The sequence below is a fragment of the Salmo salar genome, chromosome 17, assembly GCF_965601325.2.
Source record: "Salmo salar chromosome 17, fSalSal1, whole genome shotgun sequence".
In the NCBI taxonomy this organism is placed as follows: Eukaryota; Metazoa; Chordata; class Actinopteri; order Salmoniformes; family Salmonidae; genus Salmo; species Salmo salar.
The window spans coordinates 24,735,881-24,747,970 of record NC_138307.1 but is presented as its reverse complement, the minus strand read 5'-3'; the positions used below and the strand labels follow the sequence as shown (position 1 = coordinate 24,747,970).

The following is a 12,090-nucleotide window of genomic DNA, read 5'->3' as shown; positions in this document are numbered from 1 at the left end:
TTTGACTATTTACAGTAGAGGTTCAGAGAAGACTTCATTTGATTATTTACAGCAAAGGTTCAGAGAGAAGACTTAATTTGACTATTTACAGCAGAGGTTCAGAGAGAAGACTTCATTTGACTATTTACAGCAGAGGTTCAGAGAGAAGACTTCATTTGACTATTTACAGCAGAGGTTCAGAGAGAAGACTTCATTTGACTATTTACAGCAGAGGTTCAGAGAGAAGACTTCATTTGACTATTTACAGCAGAGGTTCAGAGAGAAGACTTCATTTGACTATTTACAGCAGAGGTTCAGAGAGAAGACTTAATTTGACTGTTTACAGCAGAGGTTCAGAGAGAAGAGTCACGACTTCCGCCGAAGTCGGTCCGTCTCCTTGTTCGGGCGGCGTTCGGCGGTCAACGTCAACGGCTTTCTAGCCACCGCCGATCCACTTTTCATTTTCCATTTGTTCTGTCTTTGTCTTATCACACCTGGCTTCACTCAAACAATTACTTGTTTATTATTTAACCCTCTGTTCCCCATGTTGTATTTGTGAGTGATTGTTTATTGTTACGTGGATATTTGTCAGGCGTTGCACTTTTGTTTTAGACCATGTTTTTGGCACTAGTATGTGTTATGTGCTGTCATTTGTTAACCAGTATTAAAGTGCACCTGTTTATTATACTCTGCTCTCCTGCACTTGACTTCGCCTCCCATATACACGCCTTACATGAAGAATTCATTTGACTATTTACAGCAGAGGTTCAGAGAGAAGACTTCATTTGATTATTTACAGTTGAGGTTCAGAGAGAAGACTTCATTTGATTATTTACAGCAGAGGTTCAGAGAGAAGACTTCATTGGACTATTTACAGTAGAGGTTCAGAGAGAAGACTTCATTTGATTATTTACATCAGAGGTTCAGAGAGAAGACTTAATTTGATTATTTACAGCAGAGGTTCAGAGAGAAGACTTCATTTGACTATTTATATTTCAGACGGATATGTGTCTGGATGGGACAGAAGCCTCATTGTCAGGGAGAGAGACGTAGGCAGTAGTTAATTACATTTTTCTACTTAAGAAATGAAGAACCTTTCTATGAAAGGGCTCTTTCAATCAGACCTTTGTCTCTATTCTCTCCTGAATCTAAGACATCCTCTTACGACAAAGATCATGGCTCCAGATACAACACACGCACGCACACGCACGCACACACGCACGCACGCACGCACGCACGCACACACACACACACACACACACACACTACTCAAGTCTCTTATACTTCACCAACTCTACTAATAACCCAACTCCTTTCACCTCTGGATCACTCTGTCATTCCTAGAAACCTTTGGTATTTGGTATTTTATTAGGATCCCCATTAGCTGTTGCAAAAGCAGCAGCTACTCTTCCTGGGGTCAGTGGATATGACTAGCTTGTATAGTAACACACCGGGCACACCAATCACACCTCTTATCATCATCTGGCAAAGTAGGCCAATTTATCTGGCAAAGTCCCTGCATAGTGCTCTTGAGAGGTGGAGGGATACAGTCTGAGCTCCTAATAGACTGGACAAAGCACTTCTTTTGTGTTCCTCCTCACATTGTCACAGCAGCACACTGTGACTGATGCAGGGACTGAGGCCAACGGAACTTTTTTCTCTCACTGAGATGATTAGATCAGACCATCCACAGGCAGACCTCCAGTCTAAGACAGATTGGTTTTGTCCCTTTACTTATCTGGTCAGGGTGTGAGGTTCAGTGTTGAGGAGATTTGAGGGCTCACACAGCCTAATAGAAATGGCACCCTAAAAGTATAGACTCAGGGGTGTCAAACTCATCCCATGGAGGGCCGATAGTCTGCTGGTCCTGTTCAATTTGTGTCCAATTAAAACCTAGACAACCAGGTGAGGGGAGTTCCTAACCAATCAGTGACCTTCATTGACCAATGAAGTACAAGGAAAGAGTGAAAACCCGCAGACACTCAGCCCCCCGTGGAATGAGTTTCATACCCTAAAGGTGTAAAGGGACTCAAATTTTTCTGTTTGTTTCCTTCTGAAAAAAGACAGGATATGATGTCTTTCAACAGATGTCTTGATGTCGTCATGAAAACTTTTCTGAGAGTAAAGGGATATATTTCTTCACTCGGTGTCACGTCCTGACCAGTGAAAGAGGTCATTTGCCATAGTAGTATGGTCAGGGCGTGGCAGGGGGGGTTTGTTTTGTATGTATTTTGGGTTTTCTGTTTCTATGTGGGTTTGTTTTAGTTGTCTATTTCTATGTGTTGGTTTTCATGTTCGGCCGGGTATGGTTTCCAATCAGAGGCAGGTGTCTTTCGTTGTCTCTGATTGGAAGCCATACTTAGGCAGCCTGTTTTTCCTTTGGGGTTGTGGGTAGTTGTTTTCCGTTCTAGTCTAAGTACCTGACGGGACTGTGTTGGTCGTTTTTTTTATTTTGTCAAGTGTCTTCATTAAAAGATTGAAAATGAGCACTATCCACGCTGCGTCTTGGTCTCCATTCCACGACACCTGTGACAATCGGTTTGATTAGCTTTAATCTAGAGCACAAAACGGTTGCTTGGTAAAACACAACATGCATTTTCTACATTATATACAGTATGTGAAGCCATGCCAGGCTTTATAGGCTACACATAACAACACAACTTTATAGCCTACACATAACAACACAACTTTATAGCCTACACATAGCAACACAACTTTATAGCCTACACATAACAACACAACTTTATAGCCTACACATAACAACACAACTTTATAGCCTACACATAACAACACAAATTTATAGCCTACACATATAAACACAACTTTATAGCCTACACATAACAACACAACTGTATAGCCTACACATATCAACACAGCCTTATAGCCTACACATATCAACACAACTTTATAGCCTACACATAACAACACAACTTTATAGCCTACACATAACAACACAACTTTATAGCCTACACATAACAACACAACTTTATAGCCTACACATAACAACACAACTTTATAGCCTACACATAACAACACAACTTTATAGCCTACACATATCAACACAACTTTATAGCCTACACATATCAACACAACTTTATAGCCTACACATAACAACACAACTTTATAGCCTACACATAACAACACAACTTTATAGCCTACACATAACAACACAACTTTATAGCCTACACATAACAACACAACTTTATAGCCTACACATATCAACACAACTTTATAGCCTACACATAACAACACAACTGTATAGCCTACACATATCAACACAACTTTATATCAACACAACTTTATAGCCTACACATATCAACACAACTTTATAGCCTACACATAACAACACAACTTTATAGGGTACACATATCAACACAACTTTATATCAACACAACTTTATAGCCTACACATATCAACACAACTTTATAGCCTACACATAACAACACAACTTTATAGGGTACACATATCAACACAACTTTATAGCTTACACATATCAACACAACTTTATAGCCTACACATAACAACACAACTGTATAGCCTACACATATCAACACAACTTTATAGCCTACACATATCAACACAACTGTATAGCCTACACATAACTCAATCCTCTTCCAATTCCTCTTTCTTTGACTATTTTCAACTATCCCAGACAGTGAGAGCAGGATCAAACATAGCTTCTTTTCTCAATTCATGTGAATAATGCTGTCAAGACAAAAATGGCCCCTCTGAAACAAGCAGGAATTTTATAATAAAGACAGTCTTTGTTGGGCCTTTTAGAGTAAGAGAGTCACTCTATGGAGTGCATACATTGCACCAGCAGTCCTATAGCGAAGAATACCTTAGCAATCCCCTCTCCCCAGTCAGTGAAAGGCAGACCAAGTTCAGCTACGGTGCCCCTCTGACAAATACCCAACTGTGTGAATATAAATACCCACCCAGTCAGCATCACATTAAATAAGACATGGACTAGACGTGTCATCTCTACTCACCCTGACACACTCTGTTAAAGAGGAAATCTATGATTGCTACATCCATTTTTGGACTTTTAAATTATTTATATATTAGCCATGATTCTTCAGGAATATAACTTATAAACGTCTCATGAGCTTTGTTCAACTGTATAACCCCCCAGAACCAAAAATATAAGCATGTTTTACACCTTTGTTTGTAAACAATTTAATTGTAAACAAGCACTGTATTTTTTTTTACTATAACTTTGATATTATGGAGTCAGTCCTTGCATTCATAGCTCTGTCTATGAATTTCAGAGTGGTTACATTTCTCCAGCTCCATCCCTATGCTTTTTTCCCAAAAATAGTGGCAGGGTGGCGCTTTGTTATGTTTGAACTGGAGATTGCTCCTTTGAAGGGACAATCAGATTCTCTAGCCCATCACTCATCTTACCAAGCAAAGGGGTGGGGAAGGCTGTTGAAATTGAAGAGCTTGGTTATCACATCTCCTCCGATAAATTATTTAATTGTGTTCTTCTTCAGAGAAAGAAAAGAGTGACCCTGTCAAAGGGGAGTGCATTGATCCTATTTCTATGGTAGCAGACTTAAGCCATAGGCTGGAAGTTCAGTCAGTCATATTACACTGTGATACATTGGCCTACTTTGCCAGCTTACCTGACAAAAGTTAATTAATCTCAAATCAAATCAAATTTTATTGGTCACATACACGTGTTTAGCAGATGTTATTGCGGGTATAGCAAAATGCTTGTATTTATAGCTCCAACAGTGCAGTAATATCTAACAAGTAATATCTAACCATTTCACAACAATACACACAATACGCACAAATCTAAAGTAAAGGAATTAAAAATATATAAATATTCAGACGAGCAATGTCAGCGGCATAGACTAAGATACAGTAGAATAGAATACAATACAGTATATACATACGAGATGAGTAATGCAAAATATGTAAACATTAAGTGACTAGTGTTCCATTATTAAAGTGGCCAGTGAGTTGAAGTCTATGTATATAGGGCAGCAGCCTCGAAAGTGCTAGTGATGGCTATTTAAGTCTGATGGCCTTCAGATAGAAGCTATTTTTCAGTCTCTCGGCCCCAGCTTTGATGTACCTGTACTGACCTCGCCTTCTGGATGAAAGCGGGGTGAACAGGCAGTGGCTCGGGTGGTTGTTGTCCTTCATTATCTTTTTGGCCTTACTGTGACATCGGGTACTGTAGGTGTCCTGAAGGGCAGGTAGTTTGCCCCCGGTGATGCGTTGGACAGACCGCACCACCCTCTGGAGAGCCCTGCGGTTGCGGGCAGTGCAGTTGACGTACCAGGCAGTGATACAGCCAGACAGGATGCTCTCAATTGTGCATCTGTCAAAGTTTGTGAGGGTTTTAGGTGTCAAGCCAAATTTCTTCAGCCTCCTGAGGTTGAAGAGGCACTGTTGCGCTTTCTTCCCCACACTGTCTGTGTGGGTGGACCATTTCAGTTTGTCAGTGATGTGTACGCCAAGGAACTTGAAGCTTTCCACCATCTCCACTGCGGCCCCGTCTATGTGGATACGGGGGTGCTCCCTCTGCTGTTTCCTGAAGTCCACGACCAGCTCCTTTGTTTTGCTGACGTCGGGTGAGAGGTTATTTTCCTGGCACCACACTTCCAGGGCACTCATCTTCTCCCTGTAGGCTGTCTCATCAACTGCAAAGTTGCCTAGGAACTAAAAGCACGGCTGCCCTATCTGTCAGCTTCATTTTACTCCATCTTACTCCACTACTCCATGAATTACTCCATTACTCCACAAAACAAAGATAAACCCATTTTCCTCAGATCTTAGTGTTTATAGCAAACAGTCATTTTTAGCCTTGCAATAAACCAAAACCATTATTAGATACTCTACTGCCATCTACTGAGTACGGTTCCCATTCTCACAGCCCGTCAAACAATATATTTAGCATGTCATTTAATAGCTTTTGTAATACTGCCCTCTTCTGGCAAAAAGGTTTGGCCTAACTCGCAAATATTGGGGGAAAACTCAGAAGAAAGGAAACCTTCTCTCCAAACATTCAGAGCAACTGCCAAATAAGAAATAAGCTAACAGACTAAAAAAGGAAATGTCTCCCAGGGAAAATACCAGACTAGGCCCTGATCTAGTGCTCTTTCTGAGTCAATAGATGGATCAACATAGGAGTGAAATACATTGGATTCAAGGTTAAGATATTGTAACAGGAAAGAGAATTCAGTCATTACATTTCTACAATACCATTATAGACCTACATTAAACAAAAATAGATGTTTAAATGCACAATCTGAACGATTTTCTATTGATAATGACATTGATGAAAAATACATGGCTAATGATCTTAGTACAAGTGAGCTAATCAGGCCTACACCTACACTATCATAAAAAAAATATAAAATGGCATTATGAGTCTTTATGCCTATTGTATGTTTGTCATCCTCAGACATTTGTAAACATTGTCTACTCAGGTTCATCTCGATAAGGGCACTTCCATCTATGGATGCGCAATTAGCCTGGGGAACCAGGTTAAGCTACCTATAGCCTATGTTTAAAACAATAATGTTGTTCTCATGTATGGACTGTCAGTCCTTGTATCCATACAACCTGTCTATGACTTTGAGCATGGTTAGGTTACAATTCCACAGCTCCATCTCTCAGCTTTATAGCAAGTGGCAGGGCCACTTTGGGGCTGAAACAGACAAGGGATTGTCAATTGTTTAGTAAGATGCCTTCGGCAAACCGATAATAATTAGCCAAGTGACAAAATGTAAAACTTTTTTCACAAGAATAAACCCATTGACGCTCACAAAGGGATTAAATCCCAAAAGACGCTGCTAGCCATATTTTATCCAGTGAAGATGTAAAGAAAAGTCATCTCCACTCACTTCCGCTGTAGAGTGGCTCGAGCGAGTTGCAGTGGCGCGAAGCAGCAGTTGCAGACAGTGCGCGCGCGCCGTGACCACCTGTCACAAGGTAAAGAGCAGGACAAACGTGTTGTTCGACTAGTACAAGAGGATATTGCAGGGGCTTGAAGCTGGAGCAAGTACACCACACTCCACCACACTTCCACTGGGCTGGGCCAGAGAGGCAGCAACCACCCATTTGGACCGATGTTCTGGCCGAAATGCAGTCTCGACACATCTACATTCGGAATAAGATCGGCGAGGGCATCCAAGCGACCAGCTTTCAGGTAGGTCACACCAACGGGAGAAGATAGTCAGTTACTGTAACTATTCTCCTCAAACAGTTTTGTTTTCAAGCAAAACAACTTTGGCACTTTTTGAATTCCTTGTTTTACTATACACCGTGCCTCATGCTGTTTTGGAATGTTTTATCATACAATCTCAATATTTTTTGTGTCTAGGCTCCTGAATATTGTTTTAAATCAAAGAAGAGTATCCAAAATATCCTAGCTTCACCTAGTAATTACTAGACTAAGTAATAAATGTGCTATAAGTCACATTTGGTAAGATGTTGAACAAACAGAATGCCCTATTTTTATTGCTGGTTTTATGAAACGTGTAACGTGTTATTTCCTCCCCTACCAAGTGTTTTCACCTAATTATGGCCACACCGCAGCAAGATGCAATACAAGACAAAGGGACACCCAGTGACTAACGTGACCCAGTTAAGATGGCCCTATTTGGTGTAGATTCATGGGAAAAGTAGGTTCTGATATTTTAATAGTGACATTGCTACTAACTCTGGAGACTTAGCCATAAGTGGAGCAAATCACTGCTAGATAATTAACCTGCCCCTTAGAGGTTCAGGATAGGCCTATATTTGGCCCTTTTAGAGACTTGCTAATGAAAGTCGGAAACAGTGAAAGTCTTCATTATAGATAGGGTTGAAAATTTCCTTAAATCTTCCCAAAATCCTCAGGTTTTTCATAAATCCTGGTTGGAGGTTTTTGGATTTCCTGCATATTCCCTCCTGATTCCAGGAATGTTCCAACCAGGATTTTGGGGAAAACCTGGGGATTTTGGGAAAGTTGCCCGAATTTTTCAACCCTTATAGATCATTATGTTTCCTTGAATTTCAATGTTATCGTGGACATATTACTAGCCTACATAACATTACTAGTACTACTACAGATCTACAGTAAGTTACATCTCTCCTATGTTGGGATGACATTGGCTGGCTAGAGACAGAGTGGGGGGGTTGTGATTGGGGGGTTGTGATTGGCCTGTAGGTGTCATGTTGCCGCCAGTGTCATGTCTACCCTATGGGGGGGCGATGTCACCGGGCTGCTCTGACAGTTCTCACACTGAGACCCCCCTGCCCCATGCACACACACACACACACACACACCCACGACACGTGCACGGCACACACACACACACACACACACACACACCACACACACACACACACACACACACACACACACACACACACACACACACACACACACACACACACACACACACACCCGTCTTCCATAGCCTGACAGGATCACAGAGGACAAATGCGACAGGACTCTCCTGACATCAATATATAGAATAGATAGACTAATTGATACTCCCAGTTGGTGTTAAATAGAATGTTGCGGCCCGCCCACCTGTGGGGAAAACAACCCATGGTTACCTTGGTTACCCCATTGGCTCACAGGAAAAACTAGACTTATTCAAACACAATTATCTTGTTGTCTGCTTGTTTTAAACAATTACAAAACTACATTTAACTTTTTAGGGTATAGGGGGCAGTATTTTCGATTTCGGATGAAAAGCGTGCCCAGAGTAAATGGCCTAATCCTCGGGCCCAGAGTCAAATATTTGCATATTATTAGTAGATTTGGATACAAAACACTCTGAAGTTTCTAAAACTGTTTGAATGATGTCTGTGAGTATAACAGAACTCATATGGCAGGCAAAAACCTGAGAAAAATCCAACCAGGAAGTGGGAAATCTGAGAATTGTAGTTCTTCTTTTGAATCCCTATCGAAACTACAGTGTCTGTGGGGTCACGTTGCACTTCCTAAGGCTTCCATTGGCTGTCAACAGCCTTTAGAAATGTGTTTCCTCCTTCTCCTGTTACTGGGCAGAGAATAGTAGCTCAGTCAATGAGTGGACTGCCTATGGACAAAGGGCTTGGGTATGCGCGAGTCCGCGAGTGCGCCGTTCCTTCTTTTTCTCCTGGAATGAATACGCTATTGTCCGGTTGGAATATTATCAACGTTTTATGTTAAAAATACCCTAAGGTTTGATTGTAAACAACGTTTGACATGTTTCTACGACCAGTAATGGAACATTTTGACTTTTCGTGTCCTGATTTACGCTCGCGCCTTTGGATAGGGATCTGAACGCACAAACAAAACGGAGGTATTTGGACATAAATATGGAGTATTTCGAACAAAACGAAAATTTCTTGTGGTTCCTTCTTTTTCTCCTGGAATGAATACGCTATTGTCCGGTTGGAATATTATCAACGTTTTATGTTAAAAAATACCCTAAGGATTGATTGTAAACAACGTTTGACATGTTTCTACGACCAGTAATGGAACATTTTGACTTTTCGTGTCCTGATTTACGCTCGCGCCTTTGGATAGGGATCTGAACGCACAAACAAAACGGAGGTATTTGGACATAAATATGGAGTATTTCGAACAAAAATAAAATTTATTGTGGAAGTAGGAGTCCTCGGAGTGCATTCTGACGAAGATCAGCAAAGGTAAGAGAATATTTATAATACTAATTCAGAGTTTTGTTGTTGCCAGAACTTGGCGGGTAGCTGTATAGCTTGCTTCGATGGCTGAGCTATGCACTCAGAATATTGAACAATGTGCTTTCTCCGTAAAGTTATTTTGAAATCTGACAAAGCGGTTGCGTCAAGGAGTAGTGTATCTATAATTCTTTCAATAACTGTTGTAAATTTTAGCAACGTTTATGATGAGTATTTTTGTAAATTGATTTGCACATTCACCGGATGTTTTGGTGGGAATATATTTTCTGAACATCACGCGCCAATGTAAAATGCTGTTTTTGGATATAAATATGAACTTTATCGAGCAAAACATACATGTATTGTATAACAGGAAGTCCTGTGAGTGCCATCTGATGAAGATCATCAAAGGTTAGTGAATATTTTAGCTGTACTTTTGGTTTTTGTGATGCATGTCCTTGCTAGGAAAATGGCTGTGTGGTTTTTCTTGTGAAGTTTATGTCCTAACATAATCTAATTTTATGCTTTCGCCGTAAAGCCTTTTTGAAATCGGACAATCTGGTTAGATTAACGAGAGTCTTATCTTTAAAATGGTGTAAAATAGTTGGTTGTTTGAGAAAATGAAATTATGAGATTTTTGCTGTTTTGTATTTCGCGCCATGCTATTTCACTGGCTGTTGAATAGTGTGTCCCGCAGGTGGGACGGTCAGGACCCACCTAGCCCATAGAGGTTAAGAAAAGTACATGTCTAATGATTACTTTTCAACATTCCCTGCTCCCAAGCATTCTCACTAACGCTTCCCTCATCAATCAATCAATCAATCAATCAATCAATCAATCAATCAATCAATCAATCAATCAATCAATCAATCAATCAATCAAATGTATTTATAAATGGGGTGGCAGCGTAGCCTAGTGGTTAGAGCGTTGGACTAGTAACCAAAAGGTTGCAAGATTGAATCCCCGAGCTGACAAGGTACAAAATCTGTCGTTCTGCCCCTGAACAAGGCAGTTAACCCACTGTTCCTAGGCCATCATTGAAAATAAGAATTTGTTCATAACTGACTTGCTTAGTAAAATAAAGCCCTTTTTACATCAGCAGATGTCACAAAGTGCTATACAGAAACCGAGCCTAAAACCCCAAACAGCAAGCAATGCCTGTGTAGAAGCACGGTGGCTAGGAAAAACTCCCTAGAAAGGCAGAAGCCTAGAGAGGAACCAGGCTCTGAGGGGTGTCCAGTCCTCTTCTGGCTGTGCCGGGTTGCGATTATAACAGTAGATGTCTATTAAGGCCAGATTGTTCTCCAAGATGTTCAAACGTTCATAGATGACTAGCAGGGTCAAATAATAATCACAGTGGTTGTAGAGGGTGCAACAGGTCAGTAAATCAGGAGTAAATGTCACTTGGCTTTTCATAGCCGGGCATTCAGAGGTTGGAACAGCAGGTGCGGTAGAGCGAGAGAGTTGAAAACAGCAGGTCTGGGACAATGTAGCTCGTCCAGTGAACAGGTCAGGGTTCCATAGCCACAGGCAGAACAGTTGAAACTGGAGCAGCAGCATGAGCAGGTTGACTGGGGACAGCAAGGAGTCATCAGGCCAGGTAGTCCTGAGGCATGGTCCTATGTCGCTAATGTTAGCCATGTGACTGAGTGCTAGCTAGCTACCAACCAGAACATTAAGCTATCCAAGACCAACAACACAAAGAAATGGACTATAAATCTACAAGTAGTGAGTGGAGATAAAAACGGACTACTAAACAAGTTAAATGTCTTACCTGTGATGAAATGTTATCCACACACATACCTATGTGTTTCCTACTTGGACACTGGGTCTCCACAATTTCCCACTCTTCCACAGTGAATAGCCTGAAGCCACAGAGGTCTTCTCGCAGGCTCGTTTTCCATACATGGGAGCATTTCAAACCATAGGTCAGGATTTTTGACCTGGTTACTTGTACATTGAACAACACAGCAGCTCATCAGATTGTTTTGTTATTTCTGTATAACAAAAAATCTATGACTAAGTTGACTCTTTTACATTGGGGGTCAATGGGAAATAATGTTTTCCCCAATTTGTGGTCATGGTTGAGGGGAATTCATAATTTTTTTTATTTTACCCCATTTTTCTCCCCAATTGGTAGTTACAGTCTTGTCTCATCGCTGCAACTCCCGTACAGACTCGGGAGAGGCAAAGGTCAAGAGCCATGCATCCTCTGAAACACAACCCAACCAAGCCACACTTGACACAATGTCCATCCAACATTGTCCAGCCGCACCAATGTGTCGGAGGAAACACCGTACACCTGGTGACCGTGCACTGCACTCGGCCCGCCACAGGAGTCGCTAGTGCACGATGAGACAAGGATATCCCTGCCGGCCAAACCCTCCCTAACCCGGACGACACTGGGCCAATTGTGCGCCGGCTCCTGGGCCTCCCAGTCGCAGCCGGCTGCGACAGAGCCTGGACTCGAAC

At 41.5% G+C, this 12,090-nt stretch overlaps 1 protein-coding gene across 1 annotated transcript in view; it reads left to right on the top strand.

The window, feature by feature from the left end:
- The first annotated feature begins 6,900 nt into the window (after positions 1-6,900).
- LOC123728190 (voltage-dependent L-type calcium channel subunit beta-4) overlaps positions 6,901-12,090 on the top strand; it is a 29,752-nt gene continuing 24,562 nt past the window's right edge. Inside the window, exon 1 of the mRNA XM_082963642.1 lies at positions 6,901-7,147. Within this exon, the coding sequence (XP_082819768.1) occupies positions 7,082-7,147 (66 nt within the window). The 5' untranslated portion in view covers positions 6,901-7,081. The remainder of the gene's footprint in view (positions 7,148-12,090) is intronic.